Raw genomic sequence first — 24,326 nt, 5'->3', positions numbered from 1 at the left:
TATAGCCCAAACCTTATGGTTAAGTATTTAATGCAGTTTTGCTAATAAGCTGTCGGTCAAGGTCGTCTGCTTATGAACGTGAATTGCGTAATTCCTGTTGTTGGCATTAGGAAGCAAGTGCGGCCTTTTCTGAACACAACGATATGACCTAAATACATACATACTTGTATATGTACTTACATACATACCTAAAAAGCAGGCCGCGCATGTACAATGTACTCGTATGTGTTCTTACATAAATAAATTAATAGAAATGTACAGTGAGCAAAAGAAGAATGCATTTCTGGGCCTAACTCGCGAATCTAGTTTTACAAATAATAAAAGTCACTATTTTTTTTTTTTAAATATTCATTTGCTTTCAATATTTTAGACTCAGGGTTGCTCTACACGATCGCTACGATCTTTTTGATAACCGAACATTAAACTTCTCAACAGCTTTAAAGTCGGTCTTAATAGATGGATCGGTGCTTATTAACCCAACGGGAGCAGGATATAAAAATAAAGTTTAAACGAAATGAGTTACTATTTTGTGGAGTCAAACTATTTGAGTCACGTTCGCCGTTGATCTTTATGGACTACTTTTGATTGGTACTTAGGGTATACAATATGCCTTTCGTAATTTCATGAATTTGAGAAAACATAGAATGCATTTGTCGAGTGTATTTTCGATCGTGGCAAATTAAATATTTGTGTAAGCGCATTACGAAGCAGACGCGGCAGGCACAATAAACCGGCAACATTTTGCAAATAAATAAAATTTATTGGGGCGCACACATTTCAATGCACCAGACCAGACGAAAAAGTGCATACTTCTAAATATGTGTGCGCAGACATATGTATGTATGTGTATGCTATATTTTATATACAACATCGCACATTTGCACATTTTCCACATAAAAAATAAATGGCAGGCGAGCAAAAACAATCAAACTGGAATTAAATCACACATCAAAAGGCAAACCCACAAAATACGCGCAATTCGCAACCAAAATCAGTGCAGCTATTAAAGCCAACCAGGCAAGCAAATAAGAGCTGCTTCATTTACCTAAAACTGGACAATTTGTGAAATGCGAAAATTTTAAAAAAATGATGAAACAAATCAATTATGTAGTCTCTTACTTATTAAGAAACCTTCTTGTATAAACATTTCTAGGAGTTGACCAATCTATGTAGTTAATTCTACAATATTAAAATAATAAGTTAACTTTTTATTAATATGGAGAAATCCTCCAATTTGTGGATTTTTTTATGAGCACACTAAGCATAGCAGCATTCCAGCATTGAAGTATCGCAAACTGTTGTAAGTAATGCTACTTTTTTTTTAAATGTGAAACTTTAATTATAATGTTATTATTTACAACTTAAATTGAAGATTTCAAAAAATACAAATACAGCTTAAACTAGGAGTTTAGTCTTATTTAAGCAATGCTACAGATGTGAGTTTATTAAACGTCGATTTTCCCTATAGGTTGAACTAAGAACAAAACATCCAGCACTCAATTATACTAAACAGCTCCATTAATTTCCCCAGCAAGTAATGTTAATGCTGCAAGTTTATTTTGCCGACCTCATTCAAATTTATTTGTATTATTTGATCATGGACGCTTTAATGAAAATAGTTCAATCTGCATAAGAAAAATAAACAACAACAGCCAAAGCAGCCAGCATGTTTTCTAGGTATTGGCTAAATGTTATTTGACTAAAAAAAATTTGGTCTAAGCTGATTATTTGCGCAGCCTAGCGCCGTGTTACAAACATATGCATATTTATGACCCGCGTATGTGCATGTGTGCGATCGAATAAATATTGTTTATGGATTTGGCAATTTACATTTTGATTAATTTTACAGTTAGTGCGATGAACTGCTGCCCAATATGCCAGTGTAATATAAGCTAGGTACAGTGGACCTTCGCTAATGTATTACATTTTTGCGGCTGCTTATAACAAGCGTGGCAACAAGCTGTGTCGACATCGGAGACTACTAGGGCGACATGTTTTTAATTAAATGCTGGAAAATTTAACGCCACACGCGTCACAAAAAAAGTGTTAGCAGAAACTGACGAAGGGCCTGTTGGTGCAGTAGGGGGTAAGAAGAGGACGGAGGGGGAGGGGAGTAGGGATGTAAGTTCACTGCTACATGGCACGAAAGTGGCGCAGATACCACGGTGGCGGTTTCTTGTCTGTCCGTGTGTCAATTATGCACAACTTTCTACAGTAGCCGCTTAAAATATTCAAATAAATAGAATATTATACAAGAAGGACAAATTAAAACGATTTAAAATTTCAAAACTGATGAGTAGACGAATTGTAAATTGATTGTAATAACACTGTCGGTATTTTTGATTTCAATCGCTATTTATAGAATCGAAAAGGGAGTATTGCCCGGATTATTCAAGAGACATAATCGAAGTCTGTAGCGTAACCATAGATTTTCTCGTCGTGTGTTATCTGGAACCAGTTCCGCCATTTCTGCCACCTGCCTCTGTTTGTTGATCTGCAGTTTTGTAGTCATTGTTGGTAGGTCCTGCTCTTTTCGGGAGTTCTGTTCCCCTTTGCTGCCCTGAAACTAATCGGTTCTCAATCGCTGCAGTGAACTCAAATTGCAAATATTTGATGGAATGCGATTTTGCAAGAAATGTTGGCAACAGATAAAGCAGAGCACAGTAAAATCCAATTGAGTAAATAAAATACTTATGCGGATCAGTGTAAGAGTGTGTCCATGCACATACACACACACACACGCACTAACATATGCTTCATTTTTCTCCTATTCTCGCTGCTTCTGCTTTCACTACCACTGCCCCACCACCCACCCTCCTCTCTGGCTAGCATGTTGGAGCAACATTCAGTCGCACTGCTCTGATTAATTACAGGCAAATAAATTTCCAGTCTCGTGTGGAAATGATAAAAATACTTGGTAGCCGTGTTTACATTCTGCGCTGCAGTTCCTCCAATGCTTTCTCTCTTCCTTTCACATGAATGCATGCATGTGTATAATTTTTGTATATTATTAATTACGCTGACACTTTGTGCAGCGCTAATGAGCACCGAAATAGAATTTTCCATAATTTTCCCCATGCATGTCACACACATACATACACAAGATGTCATTTCTTCTTTTTCCAACATTTTATTTAGCTAACATTTGTTTATTCGTCTGCATGTTTTATTTGACTTGGCGCTTTGCATTTTGACAACTGCTCAATGCACATATACACACGCATACGCACACACATGTACAGAAAGAGACACCAACACATATGTATATATGTACACACACTGACAACAGATCCGGCCACACAATTTATGCAAATGACGTTGGCTGGTAAACATAACCTCATTTTTGCATAATTTTCCATACAATCTCTCCTCTCCCTTTCCGTTGTTCCAACCGTCCGTCGGTCGGTCCGTCCGTCCGTCCAGCCATCCGTCTGTCCTCTTCTTGCTTCTTGCCAGCAACACCTTAAACTTTCATGGCGTGCCTAAGCCAATATTGCACACTAGATGGCGCTGCTGCATGCTCGCGTATTTGCCAATGTTTTCTTCTTCCATTCTTTGTTATTATTCTTGCCATTGTTGCTGGCCCGTTTTGCTGTAACTAGCTGTTGTTGTTAATGTTGCTGTTGCTGTTGGCCATTCCGCTGGCTGTGTGTTTTGCCATATACGGAGTACACGTTCATGAAAAATGATTATAAGTGGGTCACAGGATATGCAAATGTTTCTTTTTCACGCTCAGCTTAGCCCGCCACAGCTGCTGCCCTCTTTTTTCAGCGCACCAGTGTGGGCGGATGGAGGGAGAATGGGGCGCTAAAGTGGTGCTGGCTGAGTTATGTGCTGGCTGCAAGGCAACGTCGCTCGGTGCTTAGTGTTGCCAAGACATTTGCGAATGCAACTGAAAGTTGTTTCCCCAGCAAAATGGCGAAAGTTTTTGTTGCCCACATGCACTGGCAAAGTCAACAGAAGATACTCATCCATTTATTTTCGCTTTTTGCCTGTTGCAACTTTAATTTTCAGTCCAACTGCCTGCGGAACTTTACAAAACATGATACTACGAGCTCTCATGAGTGTAAGTGTGTGTGGGTGTGTGGGTGAGTGGGTGAGTGTGCCCGCTAAGTTGACAACAGCGGCCATAAAGTGCAATTGGCCAAGGCAATGCCAAAAGCAGCAACAGCCAGCTATAGCATCTACAACAGCAGCAACAACAACAACAACAACAGCAAATCGTCGAAAACTTTTTCAGGCCAACAACAACTGAATGTTTCATTTGATTTCATTTGTTCAAAGCCAAAGTCAGCGCTGAACTGTGCAGTGCCTGACGCCCTCGCTGCCCCATAGGAGTGCCGTCCACCTACAAGTGCTACACACATGTGTATGCAGCTACACTGAGAGAATATATTTAAGCTCTAAGTTTCTAATGCCATTCGACCAATTGACAAAGAGAAATTTCGTATTATTGCTTGGTTTGTCAAAAAATAAAGCTTCGCTCTTACGATATTATTGAACGAAATAAATATTAATATTTTCGTTTATTTGATACAATTTCCAGTGGTCTTAGCAATGGAGAATCTATTAAAACTCTACACGAACTTATTAAGAATAAAATTGGGGTCAGGAATAGTAAATTCAAAAGCAGTTTATAAAATTCGCAATTGAAGAGGTGCTTGAAATTGAATCAAGTAAACGAAAATAATGATTTCTAATTCATATGTTGGCACTACTTATACAAAACACCCATAATAACTTCAATAATAATAGCTTCAGAATAATAAATATACTGAAAGCTTATTGTTTTCTTTAAGTTAATGAAGTAGATTATGAATTGAAAAGAATGGCTTGAAAACCATTCATTCATTATTTCAAAAATTCAATAAGTTATTGTGAAAATGTATTCAGAATGATTATTACTTGCTATTTATGGTAGAACAAAAGTGAAAAAGAATTCAACCATTGTGGACTTACATCCCGAAACTTGATCATGATGTAGTCATCTTTTACATTTAAATATTATGCCATCATATAAGCTGATCTTTTTCCGAGAAACGAAGCTAGCTGCAGGATTCTTAATTTTAAAAAGACAGAGCTATATCTGTGTCTTTCAAATAATTAAGTTAGATCTAAAGAGTAGCAAATACTTATTGTTCAACTTTTTCCTAATTTTTCAAATGTGTATTTTTTTAAATATCCATTTCTCTCTATAATATGTTACTTTTTCTAAGTGTACGCACACATATGAAAAACTAATCAAAATGGCGCATGTCGTGGGGCTTGCCGTGGCCATCTTGCTGCACACATACATACTTGTAGGGGCTAAGTTTATGCGGCCGAGAATGCGTCCGTGTGTGTTGGCCTGTCCGTGTGTGCTCTGTTTGTGAGGCTCTGGGCGATTTGCTCTTTTTCGTTTGGACCGTGACGCATGAATATAGCAAAAGTTTATTCCAATTCCTTTTTTCTTTTACTTGCGAGTCAAAAAGTTTAAAATATGTCACTAGTTATGCATTTCAATTTTATTTCTATATTTATTTCTATGCAGTAGCAAGAATAAATATTTTGTTGTGTGCATGAGCATGAATTCTAAAATTCTGTGTGGGGATTAGTTTTTCAGCAAGCAGAATTACCTAATGATCTGGCTGGAATATAAGAATGTAGGTCAAGAAAATATGTTATAGGGAAGTAAATAGGTGTAAGCGCTTACTCAGCCTCTTCAAAGGGTTGTTATTTGCTTAAAATTAATCAGAGCGTAGTTAATGGAAAACAATATTTTTCAATTTCCTAGTATTATCATGCTCTTTTATATTTTGGAAAATTAGCCTTCATTCAGTTCGGTCATATTTTGAATAACTACAAGTATAAAAACTAGACCACTGAAAGGTGGTCAGCGGTTTTCCCAGCCCTCTAGCCTTTCGCCACTTAGCCGATGACTAAAGAACGACTATGATTACGACAATTACGACTACGAAACGTTCTTTACCGCTTTATTTTACGTTGTCGTGCCTTTCTTGGTTTGCGTAGTTTGGCAAAAACACGCAGCAACCATTTTTCATATTTTCATTTATAAATTTATTATAAGGCCAGCAGCAGAAGTCCAAGCAGAGGTCCGTTGCCCAGAGCTGGGTGGCTTTAATAGCTTTGGGCCGCTGTTGCCTTTCTGCTGTGGTTTAGTGCGACTACTTTGGTATTTATTTTAAATTATAGTTGTAGTAATAACAAATGCTCAAAGCTGCCACTGCCATGCACCAAAATTATAGACATTGGCGAGCATGGTACTCATGTATTTTATTTATACATAATGCCAGTATTTGTGGCTGAAACATGAAACGCTGGGACCTCGGCACTATAGCGGAATGGTTTACATATTTGAATGTGGAGCTTTTCTAAACGCGATAACGCTGTGTTTTTGAAAAAGTGTGCTGAAGAGTCTTAGCTAACCTCAGAAATAGGAGTCTCCACATAGTTTTGAAGTTGATTGTAAGACGTACAAGAAAAAAGAAAAAATGTCTCAATAAGTTGACAATTTATTGCACTCCGACACTTGATCTCATAGTTTTATGAGTTTAAGGAAATGATTTAATGCCAGTGTAATACAAATATTTCTAAAATGTTCACTTTAAACTATGCTGTTCCCTCCTTTTTACTTTTGGATGCACTTTGGAGAGCTGGCTGTCGGTCCTTCTACGACTAACGTGTTTCTGGTCTATAAAAATGCAAAGTGTTTTGTGCTATTTGCGGCGGGGAGGGCAGGGGTGTATTATGTAAATAGTCAAAGCATTGGTTTGGACAAACAATTTGGCAAGTGGCTGTCATCTTGATGAAATATGCATGCTAAAATGTCAAACTGAGCTACATGGCTGCATAATTATGAAAATTCCACGCACTCCGTCAACAATTTTTGACAAGTCCAACCCGCTCCTATAGCTCATTCCACTGACCCACTAAGCCCGGGTATGGCGTTCTTGACACTAATTGAAAATTCCTCGAGTTGAGCTGAGCTGAGCTGAGGAGGCTGGCAGGCAGGTAAGGGCAAGTGTAAGCTGTTGGGAGTGGGAGCAGGAGTGGGCGGCATTCGCGGCTGCTCAGTTTCTCAGGATCGTTCTATGGCTAAGAAAAAAAAAGAACGATTTACGAGCTATATAAGCATCAATAAACAATGGTAATCGAGGTGGGCGCTACACATTTCTCATCCTCTACACAGATACGAGTGTGTTTCGAGCCTAGCTAGGCTCTACCCATCCCACTGGCTGGGGCGTGTGCCATTAGGCTATGGGGGTTTAATGACTAAGCACGCCCTTGCAGACAACAAAATGGGTAAATATGAATGAGTTGAGTTAATGAAATATTGAAATATGCGTACCACCCTTCATTCGTTCGGGCAATCATATGTCTATCAAAAAAACTTTTACACAGAAGTTTTTCCCCTCCCAAAAAAAAAAAAATAAGTTGAATGTAATTGAGAAGCAAAGTGAAAATGAAGCCTTTAACGCGACCGCGCAAGGAAAAACGAACAGAAATTACTTGTACAGCGCTTAATTATGAAAAGTGTTCGTTGGTGTTGTTGTTGTTGTTCTTGTTGCTGTTTTTGGCGTTGTTGGCCAGAGAAATGGGTTAAAAGTGGTTCAAATTGTAGGCAGGCAACGTCCAAGTACATGCACGAGCACATGGAGACCCCCACGAATACAGCAACATGGACGGACATGAACATGGACATGGGGTAATGAGCAAAATTATAATGAAGTTTTGTTGCTGTTGTATGTAGGTTTTGTTGGACAACAACCCTTGACGCATGTGGGTCAGTTGGGGTTGGCAGTATGGGAGAGCGAGAGTTCTGGCGCCCATTTAATGGGGCTAATCAAATATTTGACATTTACTTTGGTGGGTCTGCAGTTTTCTGCTTTACTTCTTTTTTCCACCGATTTGGGTAAAGTTGTTGCTATTCTCGTTATCTAGTTCGCAGCTCATTAGAATTTGTGGGGTGTTCAACGTCTCCTTTGTTTACAATGCTATTATTATGAAAGGCTATGGAAATACTTGCTTGAAAAATTTCATAAAATCGATTAAACCTACACCAGAGAACTTGATTAAGTTGAAAAAACTGTGAGTAAAGTTTTTTCATTGTTTTTTTTATCTGTATAGTGTATGGGAAATCAATATAATACTGCAAAACCTATTCCGTGTGGATACCAGCGAGGAACAGAGAGCAAATGTTCAAGGAGTCAACAGCATTAAATTCGTCTCCATAACATCCCATCATTTCCCAGGAGTCTCATACTTCATCACCAATTAATAATACTGTCCTCTGCAGAGGGCATAAAAAATTAAAGTGTAAATGCGCACACAAGCACAAAACGAAAAGGACAAAACGGAAGCGGAAATGTTTAATGCGGGTTTGCCAGGCTGGCTGACCAGCACTGCCCATTGCAGTAACTGAGCTCCGATCCACAACAGCCGATAAATATTTATTTGTATGCGTGTGTGCGAGAGCTCTATGTGCCATTGCATACATATGTGAATACATTTGTGTGTATCTGTGTGAGATATGTGCGTGTTAATTAAGAATTTGCAAGCAAGCAGACGGATAAGTTAATGTACACGCAAAAAAATAATGGGGAAGCAATCGAGAACATTCGAGTTTCAATACGAATGGAAATAATATTAAATTATTAAATATTATAATATTTGTGAACTGGCATAGCAACGGTCAACATCGAAGTTGACGGAAGAGGCGCCATCCACTACATTTCCGCAGTAACTCCACTTTTCAAATACTGTTTCAGTAATGTATTTTAATGGCAAAGGTGAAGAAAAATTAAATAAAAGTTCCATTAAGAATTCATCATCAAACCGATATTAAAAACTGGTGATTTGGACAGACCGACGACATGTCTAGATCGATGTCTCTTTGAGTTGAAAAAATGTATGACCATTTAATTAAGTTATGCTACAATAGCATTTAAATTAAAGTGTACTTCATTTATTTCAATACTTCAGGAGCGAAATGAGAAGAAATTTAGCAAGATTTTCAAGGATAGATGTGAAATTGATCTTTCAGCAATACGATTAAAGGAATCGAGCGGAAGAAATTTGTTTTAATTTAATATTCTGCTTTGATTTGTGAACTGTGATTTCGAATGGATTTGATGGAATTGAATTTCAGTAAAATTTAGTTGCTGTTTAAAGGAGGTATTTTGTTCCTTTTTTTGAGTTCAAAATTGTAATTGGTTTGATCGAAATACAATTCGAAATATGTTATAAATTTCGAATGAATGCTTCGACAGAATGTCTAAATTCTTATTTAATTCTGTTCCATTCAAAACACTTATAAAGATTCTTTTGAAAAAGTATATACAAGTATAAGTTTACATTTGGAAAACAATTTTTTTCCTCAGTGCATACGTATGGAGGTCTGTCCGTTCTATGCTCGCCTTCCATACACGCATAGTGACCATTAGTTAGTGGTGGTTGCCAATATGGAAGGGTTGAAGGGCAAAGGGTTAATAGCGAGACAATCGAATGATGAAAAGCTGCACGATGAGTCGTTTCGACATGTAATCTATTGCTTGTCAATAAACCAGTTTACTTGAACAAAACGAAAACAACTTGGGTTTATTTTTATGAAACTAAAACAGTGTTGGGGAGCAAGGCATTGCCAGGGACATCGACGCGTTTCTCCTGTGAGTAGGTATTCTTCATGGCCGTCAGCAGCAGAATGTCCCGCATAAGACCGAATAGATTCATGAACAGGATCAATGCGCTGAGCACCACATTGAGGTTTCCGTGCATCATATGACGGAGGAGGCTCTTGGTGTCGTAGGGCACGGTCAGATAGGCGGACGCCAAATGCGAGGCCACGAGCAAGAACTTGAGCCCCCTACTGCGTATGTAGCCATTCAAGATGCTAACGGCGAACAGACTCAAGTGTATGCGCCACAGCCAGCGCGTGGTGGTGCGTGAGGGATGCGGCTCCAGCGGCGCAAAGAGCGCCGATAGAATAAGTAATTCAAAGCAAAAGGTGCCACTGATCAGCAGTCGCCAAGTAAGCATGCCCACAGCTTGAAAGGCCAGACGAGCGTAGACCTCCAGCACAAAGCCCGAAACGAAGCCCATGAGGAGCAAATAATTCCAGGCTGGTGAGCCCATGAGCACGTGGTAGTAGGTCAGTATGATGCTCACCGATGTCATGAACATGGCGAAGCTGAGATTGAGCTGACAGAGCTTGCGCCACTGCATCCACATGCCCAAGGCGCAGGCCAGATTGGTGCACAGCAAGGCGTTGTAGACTTGCCCCATGTAACGTAGTTGTTCCTGGTTGTAGCGCCTGTACAAAATGTTTAACGCCTTCGCAAGCATATTGGTATGGGGCTGCACGCGGGGAGGTCCTGTTGAGGGGTTCGCCACTTCAACCAATCGACCATCCATCTTAGATACAGATTTGCCCTGGTGTATGCGAGTAATATTTATATTGGAAATCAAAAATATGACATATATTTTGAGTGCTATAGCTTTTTAAGGAGTGCAGGAAAACTGCTTGAACTTATCGCCCTGTACAACACTTTGAAGATTGAAAAAATGTGCCAGGTGCCAAGTGAAAATGTTGGAAAAAGAGAGAGTTGCTTAAATATTTTATTTAATATAGTTTCATAAAGATTCTACGAGACAGAAGGACATGTCGACACAGGGACATATCTGAAAACAAAAATTCTGCAAATCCAAAAAAATAAAATAAACTCGTCCTTTCTCGGACCTAGGAGAATCTGGATACCAACTTTGGTTATTCCAGCTTTTATAGTTTCTGAGATCCTTGGGTTCATCCAGACGGACGGACGAACTAGATCGATTTCTCTCGTCATGCTGATTCAGAATATATATGTATACTTTATGCGGTCGGAGATGCTTCCTACGTGTATAGGGTATAAAAACGTCTTTATCTTCTAGCAACATATATTTATTTTGAAAGTAATATTAATCTTTAAACCTACTTAAATTTACTAGAAAGCCTTAAACAGGTAACATATGAAAAGCGTATAATGCAAATGTGCGAATAGTCCAAATATCATTCCATAGTCACACTTCAAACCGTAGAAATGTATATCGGCTCCAACTATTGTCCTAAAGTTAATGTGGATCAACATCTGTACACGTGAAAAAAAGATTGGATAATGCGAAATTATTAAAAACATAAAATATAACAAGATAGAACGCTACAGTCGAGCAAGCCCGACAGTAAAATAGCCTGTACTCTCCACAAAAAAAGAAAAATTAAAAAAAAAAAATTTAAAAAAAAAATTAAATTATTAAAAAAAATTAATGAATTAATTAATTAAATTAAATTAGAATATATGTTTATGTTTAGTTTTAACAGCATACATTTACATCACGTACCTATGCGTGTTTATATGCGTGTATGTATGCAGCACAAAGTTGAACCAAAGCAGCAACAACAACAACAGCTGCGGGCAGCGCTGCCGACAGAGGCAGCGCATGAGCAGCGATTTTACTTATGGCTATAACTTTCTTCAGAATTGACCTATCATGATGAAATTTGGCACACGGACACATTAGTACTAACTGGATGTACCTACCAAAATTGATTTCAAAATTCCGAGAATTACGGAAGTTATAAGAAAAAACACGAATTGCGGGGGAGTGGGGGGGTGCATCGAAAAAAAACTCAAACTCGTACTTTCTCGGTCTTAGGAGAATATGGAAACCAAGTTTGGTTATTCTAGCTCTTATACTTTCTGAGATCCTTGCGTTCATACGGACAGACGGACAGACGGACAGACGGACAGACGGACGGACGGACAAGGCTATATCGACTCGGCTTCTCATCCTGATCAAGAATATATATACTTTGTGGGGTCTGCCACGCCTCCTTCTGTGTGTTACATACATGCGCACAAAACTAGTATAGCCTTTCACCCTTTGGGTACAGGCTATAAAAACTGTACGTACCATTTTATGACATGATCTGTAGAGTCGAATATTTTTCAACTCAACGTTACCATCGCATCTAATGTAGCCGGTCATGCCGCACAGTTCCTCAAAAACATTGTTGCCAGCCCGTTGTAAACGCTTAGAAAGCTCGCATAGAAGCAGCAGAAGCAGATGTAGACCCACTATTTCCAGTAGAAACCACAGGCTTAAATCATACCATGTCGTATACCAAGATGGCTGTACTAGAATACCGATTGCCATTATGAGTTGTAATAGCAAGACCAGGACGAACCATTGCATGCCCTTTGATATTTCCGACTGCAAAAGCTGCAAGCTATGGATACGTTGCAATATACAAATAACTGAGAGATAGTATCGCTTGGAGAACGGGTTCGATTTGACACTCTTAATGAGTTGTTGGTAATGGCCACAGAGTTGTACCAGAAACAGATGTTCTATTATGTACAGCAAGCCAAAGTATTCCACATAGTTTAAGCAGAGCCAAGACAGATCTGTGAACCTGTAGCTATAGGTTTCGTAGAAGAAAGCCAGCACGTAGAGAATCAACTGCAGTCCCAATATTAGGAGTGTGTTCCCAAAACCTGCCAGCAATGATTTGTACTCTGTGTACATTTCCGCAAAGCTCTGGTAACAGCGAATTAGGTGTTCGCTAAAGAATCTGCTATGTGCAGTCCAGAAGCAGCGGGCGATTACGTATAGCTGCACTATTTCTATTGCCAACGACAAAAGGTTGCACTCATCGGAATAATTCCATTCGAATACAAGGAAAACAATTGGCAGTAAATGAATTACTAATTTAAAAACCTTGGTAATAATGTGTGTGTTGTACCGATATTCGCGACGCTTCAACTTTCTAGTTGCCGAATCGAAGCTTACTCTAAACAACTGGAAATTCTTCGCTATAGAGAAAAGAAAGGTCACGATATGAAAAACAAATGAGTGCGACAACGAATTTGAACCGTTTGTCATCGCTGCGAGAACCAAATGAATATACTGAATGCTGCTTTTTTCCATATAACCCGACTTATGAGAGTAGTTAGTGCGATAATCATATAAATGAGCCATTATTTTTTCTCTTTGAGGAATGGAATAGTGATGTGGACAAGTTTATTAGAAACAGCTGAAGTCATACATATAACTTAATTGAAAAGGGGGAGCACAGTTAGGAATTAAACACGGAAACTATCGGAATATGATGTTCTGTCTATTTGTCATTTGCGGGAAATTTTGACGGATTGATTGCTGAAAATATGGCTGTTTGTGAATGATTTCAAACATAAGAAAAACCAACTTGAATCCTAACATATACTTAGTACAGTTCACTATTTTTGTCGTCTAATTTAAATTTTTATTTATTATGAATCTTGTAAGTAAATAATACCCTCAACTTTGTTTACTTAAGTTTTATTTGTAGTTCATTTTTATTTATAAATTTTGTTTATTTCGAAAGAGTTAAATTGTGGCCATAAATACTTAGCCATCGCCTTGCAAAATTAACTTTAATTTGAAAAGTATTAAAAAACAAGTTTTATAATTTTACGAAAACAATTTTTAAAACCAAATTATTTAAGCAAACTTGTTCTAGGCCATTTATTTGTTGAGCATATTCCTGCTTTACAAACACTATTTAATATATTGTTCCGCTAAATCGTGTTTGTTTTTGGAAATCCGCCAATGAATCATTCCCATATGCATTTTCATTCCCATATTTTTAATAATATTTAAGCTTTTTAATTGTTGCTCATATTGTTGTTTGTCATTTTTTTGAAATAGCTTTGGAATTTAAAATTTCATTGCTAGTCTTAGATGAATAAACGTAAAACATATTTATCAGAAGGAATATATAGCATGTAGACGAAATTCCCTAAAATTCGAATTCGCGATTTTAAATTCGTAAGCTAAGTGAAATCGTGCGTGAATGAGTGAAATCAAAAACTGGGACTTACATATATATAAGTACATATAATCATACTGTATTATCAGAAACAAAAAAGCAACTATATTTGTAGAATAAAAGGCTGATAATCTTTGCGTGATATTGTTTATCAGCTGCTATTGGCGTTTCGTGCTGATGATTGTGCAATCTTTGCATAAACGCTGCAATGCACTGATAAGCTCTCTCAGACTAGGCATGGAAATTCGAATATTTCGCCAGTTTCACGATATGGCGCTAAGCTATTAATTGTTGCCTAGCGCCATGGCGAAGAGAGAGGGAGAGCAATGATATTTCCAGGCAAACATGCTTGAGAGAGGAAATATTTCGCAACAAAGCTGATATGTTGCCCAGCGAGGTCTGAATTTATAAGCCCAGAGCTGATTGTGCTTATCAGCCGGCTGTCTACAAGTAGCCCTGATATAAGGCCAATACCGGCCAGTCCGTTAAACAGTCAACTTTAAATAATCAAAGTGCCAAGATGGCTCGTAGCTATTGTTCGCTTATATTGCTTGCATTAACCGCCGCTTTTATCAGCGGTGGGCAATGTGCGAATATTTTAGGCGTATTTACTAGCCTGAGTCCCTCACACTTGCTCGTCCACATGTCTGTGGCTAAAGTGTTGGCCGAGAATGGACACAATGTAACGGTGGTGACTGCGCTGAAGCCGCCGATCACCCACAAGGATATTAACATTGTGCGGGTACCTCTCTCTGAGGAAGATCAGAAAAAGATGAGTGCCTCCATAGGCAGTATGGCAAGCAATGATAACACGAATGTAGTTGCTATGATGTTCCGAACCCTAGGCCAAATGCGGTTTATGTTTGATAAAACGAGAGACATTACAATGAGTCCGATCGTGACTGATCTCTATGAGAATAAAGGCAACAAGTTCGATTTGGTCATAGTCGGCTTTTTCATAAACAACTATCAGCTTGGAATAGCGCACAAGTTGAAGACTCCTGTGGTTATAACCTCCGCCATGCCCCTATCGGAAATGTTCAGTCATATGGTAGGCAATCCAAGCGAACTTTCGTACGTGCCAACCTTTAATATGGCCGTGGATCATGGTCAGACACTGACGTTTAAGCAGCGTTTAACCAGCTACCTCACATCTTTTGGATTTTCTATTTTCAGCATTGTCCTAGAAAACCAGAATTTAAAATATTACAAGTGAGGAATACCTTAAAAAGAAAATGATTCCAAATATGAATATGAAATTAAAATTGCAGGCAAATTTTCGGCGATGATCCCAACATGCCCAGGTACCAGGATCTTACCAAGAACATATCACTGATATTTTTTAATTCGCATGCGATCAGTGAGGGTCCCATCAGACCAAACGTGCCCGCTGTCATAGAAGTTGGAGGAATTCAAATCAAAGATCAGCCTGATCCGTTGCCCAAAAATATAGCTGAGTTTCTCGATACCGCGCCGAATGATGCCATACTCTTAAGCTTGGGTTCCAATGTTCAGGGTGAACATTTAAAGCCCGAAACTGTTCAAAAAATGTTCAATGTGCTCTCGAAACTCAAGCAACGCGTTGTTTGGAAATGGGAGAACTTGGATAAAACACCCGGGAAATCATCAAATATACTCTTCTCGAAGTGGCTGCCACAGGATGACATTCTCGCACATCCTAAGATCAAACTATTCATCACACATGCCGGCAAGGGTGGTGTTTCGGAGGCTCAATACCATGGCAAGCCTATGTTAGCACTTCCTGTCTTCGGCGATCAGCATGGAAACGCGGAAAAAATGGTGAAAGAGGGTTTCGGACTGACTATGAAGCTTTTGGAATTGGAAGAACAACCTTTCCATGAAAATATTCGTAAGGTGCTAGAGGATCCTCAGTACGCAGAGAAGGTGAAACGATTCTCACAGCTATATCGCGATCGTCCCGCAACGGCCCGTCAGACCGTACTCTACTGGATGGAATATGTCCTTCGACATCATGGTGCTCCCCACCTTCAGAGTCCTGTTGTCCATATGAGCTTTATAGCCGCCCACAACTTGGACGTATATGCGTTGATTATCAGTTTGTTGTTAGTGTTTTTGTTTGCAACTAAGCTTGTTATAAGGTTTATTTATAGAAAATGTATAAATAAGAAAATATCAAAAAATGCATCAAAGAAAAAGGTAAAGAAAACATAAACTATTTGTGTACTAAAATAAAGTAAAGTTTTATAATACTTCCAACGGTGTGCATTTCTGTCCATTACAGATGTAAACACATTCTATAAGTAAGCTAAGAAAGTTTTCATATTATTGTGAATCTTTTTACAAGTATATTTTACACCTCTAAGTATGACTATTATTTTCAAAATGTTGATTAAATTCTTGCGTGATCATAAAAATACCATGATTTCTGGATTGTTCGTGTTAGTGAGGATACTTTTTTCACGCGCCTACGATAGGTCAGTTCTTCTGATCAAGGGAATATCTGTGAATAATTCCCAGTAATAATATGCTGGAACAAAATTTGATTTCTATACGAGTATATATCTGCTGAAGATTTTATATTATTTAGGAGCTTAGGAGTATATTGCTTGATGTAATAATTACTACGCCTGCCACAATTCGCGAGGCAATTTAGCACGAAGGAGTTTCTTTCTCTTCGCCGGGCCCACATACTATAAAGGAAGCCGACCATGTCAGGTCTGCAAACGACAAACTTTTTTGACGATATATTAAAAATGTGGTGTGTTATCAGTTATCACAATAATTAAAAAATTATATCTAATTAAAAATATTATGTAAAGGAACAGTAGCATACATATAGTACCTCGCGACCCTTGTAGGATGACGCCATAGCATTTATAAGTATATTCTCAATCAGCATGACTAGAGAAATCGATCTCATCGAGTTTGCTCTTCTAGGATTAATATGCACTTTTGGGTCGATGCACTTGAACAAAAAATCTAGGAACGAAAAATGCTAAAAAATCAAACCAACAATCACTAATAGGGCCATTTTAAGATTAGAGAACCTTCAAGTCATTGGCTGACCTACGTAAGTAGACAATACACTGAAATTTAGAATGGAACGTGTCACTAGTTTTGTTGGCTTATGATGACTGTTCACATCGCAGCGACTAGCCAGCCACTGATAAGATTCTACCTATTATTATTTAAGCATGAAATGTCAACTTTCTGCCTTCCACTTTAATATTTCTGTAAATGATAATCAATATAATTGAACTCTGACGATCTGAATAAAGCATTCTATACAATATCTGAAAATATTTACAATAAATTAAGTAAAATATGCATTGAGCACCAAACATTATTTCACAATAATTGGATTTTCCAAATGCGATTTGTTGATATGCTGATGATATGCTGCTCGTATATAGTGTGTATGTACATATGCATGTCTAGACCACACTTAGTAGCGGTTCTTGATAGCATTTATCAAGTGATAAGAGGCATTTATGTATAAAAGGCCCACTATCGTCTCTTGCAAAGTAGTCTACTTTTTAAACTCGAACTGCCAAGATGGCTCGTTACTATGGACTGCTTCCAGTGTTGGCCTTAACGGTCGTGCTTATCGGAAACGTACAGAGCGCGAATATATTGGGCCTATTTACTAGTGCTAGTCCATCTCACGTAATCGTCGAATTGTCTATGGCAAAAGTGCTGGCCGAGAATGGACACAATGTTACGATAGTGACGGCCATAAAGCCCCCGGTCACCCACAAGAATTTTAACGTAATTGTGATACCCTTAACTGAAGAGGAAGAACGGGAAAAAAAAGCTAGCATAGCCAATATGGCTAGCAGTGATAATACGAGTATACTTAAAGTGATGTTTCGCGTAGTGGGACAAATGAAATCTATGTTTGAAATAATGAAGAATGTCATGATGAATCCGCGCGTAAAAGATCTCTATGAGAACAAGGACAACAAGTTTGATTTGGTTATAGTCGGATTCTTCATGAATAACTATCAGATTGGTGTCGCGAAGAAGTTAAAGGTGCCTGTGGTGATCGCGTCGCCCATGCCACCAAATGCGTTGTTTGGAGATATGTTGGGAAATCCAAGCGAACTATCGTACGTACCCTTTTTTGATATGGCCGTGAAACAAGGAGAGACTATGACTTTTACACAAAGGATTCAGACTTTATTTACCAGCTTGGCATTTCAAGCCGTATATTGGTTGATTGAAAAAAGAAATTCTGAATATTACACGTGAGATATTTCACAACTGAAGGGAAAAACGAACATTTTATAATCAACCTTAATTGCAGAGACATTTTTGGCGATGATCCCGAAATGCCACCCTACAGTGTTCTTGCCAAGAACGTTTCCCTGGTGTTCTGCAATTCCCATGCGATCAGTGAGGGTCCCATCAGACCAAACGTGCCCGCTGTCATAGAAGTTGGAGGAATTCAAGTCAAGGAACATCCTGATCCGTTGCCCAAAAATATAGCCGAGTTTCTGGATACAGCACCGAATGATGCCATACTCTTGAGCTTGGGTTCCAATGTTCAGGGTGAACATTTAAAGCCCGAAACTGTTCAAAAAATGTTCAATGTGCTCTCGAAACTCAAGCAACGCGTTGTTTGGAAATGGGAGAACTTGGATAAAACACCTGGAAAATCATCAAATATACTCTTCTCGAAGTGGCTGCCACAGGATGACATTCTCGCACATCCTAAGATCAAACTATTCATCACACATGCCGGCAAGGGTGGTGTTTCGGAGGCCCAATATCATGGCAAGCCTATGTTAGCACTTCCTGTCTTCGGCGATCAGCCTGGAAACGCTGATAAAATGGTGCAAGAGGGTTTCGGACTTAGTATGAAGCTTTTGGAATTGGAAGAACAACCTTTCCATGAAAATATTCTTAAGGTGTTAGAGGACCCTCAGTACACAGAGAATGTTAAACGATTCTCACAGCTATATCGCGATCGTCCCGCAACGGCCCGTCAGACCGTACTCTACTGGATGGAATATGTCCTTCGACATCATGGTGCGCCCCACCTTCAGAGTCCTGTTGTCCACATGAGCTTCATAGCCGCCCACAACTTGGACGTATATGCGTTGATTATCAGTTTGTTGTTAGTGTTTTTGTTTGCAACTAAGCTTGTTATAAGGTTTATTTATAGAAAATTTATAAATAAGAAAATATCAAAAAATGCATCTAAGAAAAAGGTAAAGAAAACATAAACGATTAAATTGTTATAGTTAGATTTACATTTAAAAAAATAGCTATTATGTGCACTCTGCTTTATATTGCAACGATTGTTATTTATGCCAAAAGTTCCAATAAAATAAAATTTTTTTTCAAACTTATGCCTTAAACATATTTCCCAATAACAACCTTGGTAAGCGTTTGTTTTAAGATTCTACAAAATTCTTCGGACTTATAATGTAGATATTTTTGAAATAACAATTTGAAGATAATGTTGAAGTTGTTGAGCTAGTTAAATCCAAATTGTATTATTAATCTTAATTTGTGTTTGTTTATGAAACTTGTATCTCTATTTTTGGAAAGATTATCAGAAATTCCGGTTTCCAATCGGTTTAATCAATGCAATTTGTTGATATGATGTTCATATATGTATGCACCCCACGACCATATTTATTAGCTGTTTTTTATAACATTTGGCAAATGATAAGCCACGTTTATAAAAGGCCCACTATCGTCTCTTGCAAATTAGTCTACTTTTTAAACTCGAACCGCCAAGATGGCTCGTTACAATGGACTGCTTCCAGTGTTGGCCTTAACGGTCGTGCTTATCGGAAATGTACAGAGCGCGAATATATTGGGCCTATTTACTAGTGTCAGTCCATCTCACTTGATCGTCGAATTGTCTATGGCAAAAGTGCTGGCCGAGAATGGACACAATGTGACGATAGTGACAGTCATGAAGCCACTAGTCACCCACAAGAATTTTAACGTAATTATGATACCCTTAACTGAGGAGGAAGAACGGGGAAGACAAGCTAGCCTAGGCAATATAGCAAGCATAGATAATACGAATATGATTAAAGCGGCGTTTCACCTTATGGGACAAATGAATTTTATGTTTGATAAAATGCGCAATGTTATGATGAGCCCACGCGTGAAAGATCTCTATGAGAACAAGGACAACAAGTTTGATTTGGTTATAGTCGGATTCTTCTTGAACAACTATCAGATTGGTGTCGCGCAGAAGTTAAAGGTGCCTGTGGTGATCGCGTCAATCTTGCCGACAAATGAGTTGTTTGCGAATATATTGGGGAATCCGAGGGAACTTTCGTATGTACCTTTTTTTGATATGGCCTTGAAGCAAGGAGAGACTATGACGTTGCCAGACAGAGTTAAGACCTTGTTCATCAGCTTAACATTTCGAGCTTTATATATGGTGATTGAGAAACGCAATTCTGAATATTACACGTGAGATATTTCACAACTGAAGGGAAAAACGAAAATTTTATAAACAACCATAATTGCAGTGAAATTTTTGGAGATGATCCCGAAATGCCAAGGTACGAGGATCTTGGCAAGAACGTCTCTTTGGTTCTCTTTAATTCCCATGCGGTCAGTGAGGGTCCCATCAGACCAAACGTGCCCGCTGTCATAGAAGTTGGAGGAATCCATATCAAAGATCAGCCTGATCCGTTGCCCAAAAATATAGCCGAGTTTCTGGATACAGCACCGAATGATGCCATACTCTTAAGCTTGGGTTCCAATGTTCAGGGTGAACATTTAAAGCCCGAAACTGTTCAAAAAATGTTCAATGTGCTCTCGAAACTCAAGCAACGCGTTGTTTGGAAATGGGAGAACTTGGATAAAACACCTGGAAAATCATCAAATATACTCTTCTCGAAGTGGCTGCCACAGGATGACATTCTCGCACATCCTAAGATCAAACTATTCATCACACATGCCGGCAAGGGTGGTGTTTCGGAGGCCCAATATCATGGCAAGCCTATGTTAGCACTTCCTGTCTTCGGCGATCAACCTGTAAATGCGGAAAAAATGGTGCAAGATGGTTTCGGACTGAGTATGAAGCTTTTGGAATTGGAAGAACAACATTTCCATGAGAATATTCTTAAGGTATTAGAGGATTCTCAGTTCACAGAGAATGTGAAGCGATTCTCGCAGGTATATCGTGATCGTCCCATGACGGCCCGTCAGACCGTACTCTACTGGACGGAATATGTCCTACGACATCATGGTGCGCCCCACCTTCAGAGTCCTGTTGTTCACATGAGCTTCATAGCCGCCCACAACTTGGACGTATATGCGTTGATTATCAGTTTGTTGTTAGTGTTTTTGTTTGCAACTAAGCTTGTTGTAAGGTTTATTTATAGAAAATTTATAAAAAGAAAAATTTCCAAACATTCATCCAAGAAAAAGGTAAAGAAAACATAGACGATTATTTTGTTATGGTTAGGTTAACATAAAAATGAATACTTGTAACTCTTTTGTGCACTCTGCGTCTTAATTAATTATAAAAAAATTATTATTGAACGTCTGTTTGAAATTTCAGTTTCCAATTAGCAACAACTGCCTTATCTACAAGTATTACCCAAGTTCTTGGTTAAATGAATTATCATGTAGATTAGAAAAGAATTATTTATTGTGAAAGTGTGGAGTGTTGTGGTGTAGAATTTCGTTGTGTTCACTTTTCTTCTTCAAACAATCCAAAGTCATATCAAAATGTGCTAATTAAAATTGTAGAATGAGTTTCGATTTGCTGTTTAATAATGATTTGAACAATTTTAGCTGACAAACACTGATAAGCTTCTTCAGTGATAAAACGTGGGAAATGCGGTAATCTGAAAAATTAGCAGAATTAAATTAATCCAGAAAATGAAATTTTTAACCGTAAATGTTTTATGTTTGTTTGTTTTTATTTTTTTTTAATTTTTGCCAAATGTGTAAGTTCATGTTATGCAAATATTTTGAATTTTTACTCGTTCTTCAACAAAACTAGACCTCATTCATTCAAAATAAATGTGGGAGCATGATGGGGTTCTATAAATATTTCATAATCCATTAGCACATTGCTTGTTAAAAAACTGGTTCGTTCAGTATTATCTAGAACGCTGTTGCTACCAGTCTACCAGTGAGTCACCAAATTCATTATGTTAATACAATAGATAACTAAGCAAATGTGATAGTTTTTATCAAACGATAAATGGTTTTTATTTAATATCTAGATGTGGCTCTTCAGTTTATTTCTACAATTCAAAGCAATAAGATGCCTGACTCTTCCGCTTCTCTATTTGGGTCTATCCGTCTCAATTATAGGCGGTTCCCATAGTGCAATTATCTTAGCTATTTGCAGTCATTTAAGTCTCTCGCATTTGATAATCCCCATGTCCATAGCAAAGTTAAGGTGCCGGCCAAAATTCACAAGGATATCAACGTAGTGCGGTTGCCTTTAAACGAAGAAAACGTAGCCTATAAGGAGAACCCATATAACTATAGTAGAACGTATTTTAATGTTCTATATTCTTTTGATAAAGAGAGACGAATTACGATGCACTTCCAAGTGATCGATCTCAATGAGAATAAGGAAAATCAGTTCGAATTAGTTATACTTATATTGTGGGATTATCAAAAGCCGTTCCCTGATGATTATAATTTTGTCACAATTATTCATTTTTGTCTACCTTTCCTATATGCTAAAGACTTCACAAAGAATATGTAAATACTTACATATATTCTTCATCAGTATGACGGGAGAAGTAAAAATTTAGGTAGCATCTTAAATTGCATCGATTTCCGTACAGTTTCGTAGCATAATTTGGCATCTTTTTTTTTCCGGCCAGAAGTCGTGGTGACAGTCTTGTAGTTTAATTCGTACTTTATTTGGTCAGTGGTTATCTGCAGAAGCTCAATTCTCAGGTGGCCCCTGACTACGCCAGAATGTTCCGTGTATCTCCCTCTCTCTTTCTTTCCAAAATACTTGGCAACTTTATTACAAAATTCACAGCATATTTTTGAGCGTCGCCTATGCACACACACACACACACACGCACACTACCGCCAATTTGCAACACACTAGAAATTCTTTAACCTCTTCCCCACAACACACGCACACACATTCAGACACAGACACATATACATATATATTTCTATGTACACAGTCAAAAATATCTACGAAAACAGAACAACATTTTGCAATAAGCAAATTTCAATTGAAATAGCAATCCTAAAAGGCACGCAGCACCCATTCCCAGTCCCATTTAGCAAACCACTACAGCTCTCAACTAGCAAACCAGTCGAGTCGAGTGAAGTGGTGTGGAGTGGTGTGGTGTTGTGTTGTGTTGTGTGGTGTTGTGTGTAGTCCACACCGGTTTCTTTCCTTCCTTTTGCATAGTTGCTGAAAAACAACTGAAAAAGTATCTCAGAAATCTCGGCAATTGTTTTGTCTGTTTCGTGCGCAAATGCCAATTGAAGTACACTTGTGGACCAATGGGAGGTGTGAGTTGTGTGAGTTCTGTGAGTGGTAAGGGGGAGGGCAAAGCTTCTCTGCTATTCATGGTACTATAATTTCTAATAAATGGCGGATACTTTCAAAAGCATCGAACATATTTTTCAAATTTACAAAAGCATATTTGATGTATCAGATTACTTGTATTGTGTGCTCCATTGAGAGGCAAAATATTCATTAGTAATTTGAGAAAGTTATATTTACCCTTTTTAATAATCTAACAATATTGTACAGTCATTCAAAAGTCTAGGAGTAGTCTTTTTATTTTGTTGTTGCATTTGGCACGCATCCATGAACAAGGAAAATACTTGTATAAATGCAATTTTTTACGAATAAAATGTTCAAGTATTTATACAAAAAAATGAACTATAAAAAATTGCACAACAATACACATTCCAATATATTACAACAATTTCGGTTTTTGTAGTTTTTACATCTGTCCATCCACAGAAAACAGAAAGGGGTCCAACAAAAATGGCAAACAATAGCGAGAAATGCATATGCAATGCATTTAATTCTGCAAATATGTTCAGTGAGGAGTGCAAATACCTGCATAGCTCAGTTATGGGAGAAGCCAACAACAAATGTTGAGCAAAAAATTGTAAGGAAAAACGATAAAAATTGCAAGTGGAATACGATAAGGAATAAACACGAAAATATTTTCGATATCGTGAAATGTATGTGCTCAGGCAAACAATCAAATGGAAACAGAAAAAAAACGAGCTGTGCAAATATGGTTTCGGATTCGTGCATATTTCATTCAAATTAGTTAAATAGAAACAGAAATATGAATGAATGAGAAGAGTTTCGTGTTCTAATTATTTTACCATCAGAGCAGCAATTAAAAACCTAAATGCAATACTCAATTTTGATTGAAAACGTGAAATGAACAGCAATCACAAGTTGGTTAACAGGCCATGATTCTTTTACCTAACAACGTGTTCATTACACTTTGCAAAACTATAAATCAACAGAAAAGGCTGAAAAATGTTATTTCTACAAATTTTT

The 24,326-nt window shown here is 38.0% G+C and overlaps 3 protein-coding genes across 3 annotated transcripts; all 3 read left to right on the top strand.

Annotated features, from left to right (window-relative positions):
- Nucleotides 1–14,392: 14,392 nt before the first annotated feature.
- LOC115626560 (UDP-glucuronosyltransferase 1-1-like) lies at nt 14,393–16,112 on the top strand. Its single transcript, XM_030521939.1, has 3 exons — nt 14,393–15,055; nt 15,115–16,021; nt 16,107–16,112. Exons 1-3 carry the CDS (start codon nt 14,487–14,489, stop codon nt 16,110–16,112), a joined length of 1,482 nt encoding a protein of 493 aa, XP_030377799.1. The 5' UTR covers nt 14,393–14,486.
- Nucleotides 16,113–17,382: 1,270 nt separating this feature from the next.
- LOC115626559 (UDP-glucuronosyltransferase 2A3-like) lies at nt 17,383–19,053 on the top strand. Its single transcript, XM_030521938.1, has 2 exons — nt 17,383–18,072; nt 18,132–19,053. The coding sequence occupies exons 1-2, from the start codon at nt 17,510–17,512 to the stop codon at nt 19,051–19,053; spliced, it is 1,485 nt and encodes a 494-aa protein (XP_030377798.1). The 5' UTR covers nt 17,383–17,509.
- A 521-nt stretch (nt 19,054–19,574) lies between these two features.
- LOC115626558 (UDP-glucuronosyltransferase 1-1-like) lies at nt 19,575–21,247 on the top strand. The gene is made up of 2 exons (XM_030521937.1): nt 19,575–20,266; nt 20,326–21,247. Exons 1-2 carry the CDS (start codon nt 19,575–19,577, stop codon nt 21,245–21,247), a joined length of 1,614 nt encoding a protein of 537 aa, XP_030377797.1.
- The last annotated feature ends 3,079 nt before the right edge of the window (nt 21,248–24,326 follow it).

This window comes from Scaptodrosophila lebanonensis, unplaced genomic scaffold, assembly GCF_003285725.1.
Source record: "Scaptodrosophila lebanonensis strain 11010-0011.00,11010-0021.00 unplaced genomic scaffold, SlebRS2 tig00000085-arrow-pilon, whole genome shotgun sequence".
Taxonomy (NCBI): Eukaryota; Metazoa; Arthropoda; class Insecta; order Diptera; family Drosophilidae; genus Scaptodrosophila; species Scaptodrosophila lebanonensis.
The sequence above is the reverse complement of the archived record's forward strand: the minus strand, read 5'-3'. Positions and strand labels throughout refer to the sequence as shown.

Coding starts and splice junctions, on each gene's coding strand:
- LOC115626560 (XM_030521939.1), top strand. CDS start 14,487: ATGTCTGTGGCTAAAGTGTTGGCCGAGAATGGACACAATGTAACGGTG. Junction 15,056..15,114: donor CAGAATTTAAAATATTACAA/GTGAGGAATACC, acceptor TTAAAATTGCAG/GCAAATTTTCGGCGATGATC.
- LOC115626558 (XM_030521937.1), top strand. CDS start 19,575: ATGGCTCGTTACAATGGACTGCTTCCAGTGTTGGCCTTAACGGTCGTG. Junction 20,267..20,325: donor CGCAATTCTGAATATTACAC/GTGAGATATTTC, acceptor CCATAATTGCAG/TGAAATTTTTGGAGATGATC.
- LOC115626559 (XM_030521938.1), top strand. CDS start 17,510: ATGGCAAAAGTGCTGGCCGAGAATGGACACAATGTTACGATAGTGACG. Junction 18,073..18,131: donor AGAAATTCTGAATATTACAC/GTGAGATATTTC, acceptor CCTTAATTGCAG/AGACATTTTTGGCGATGATC.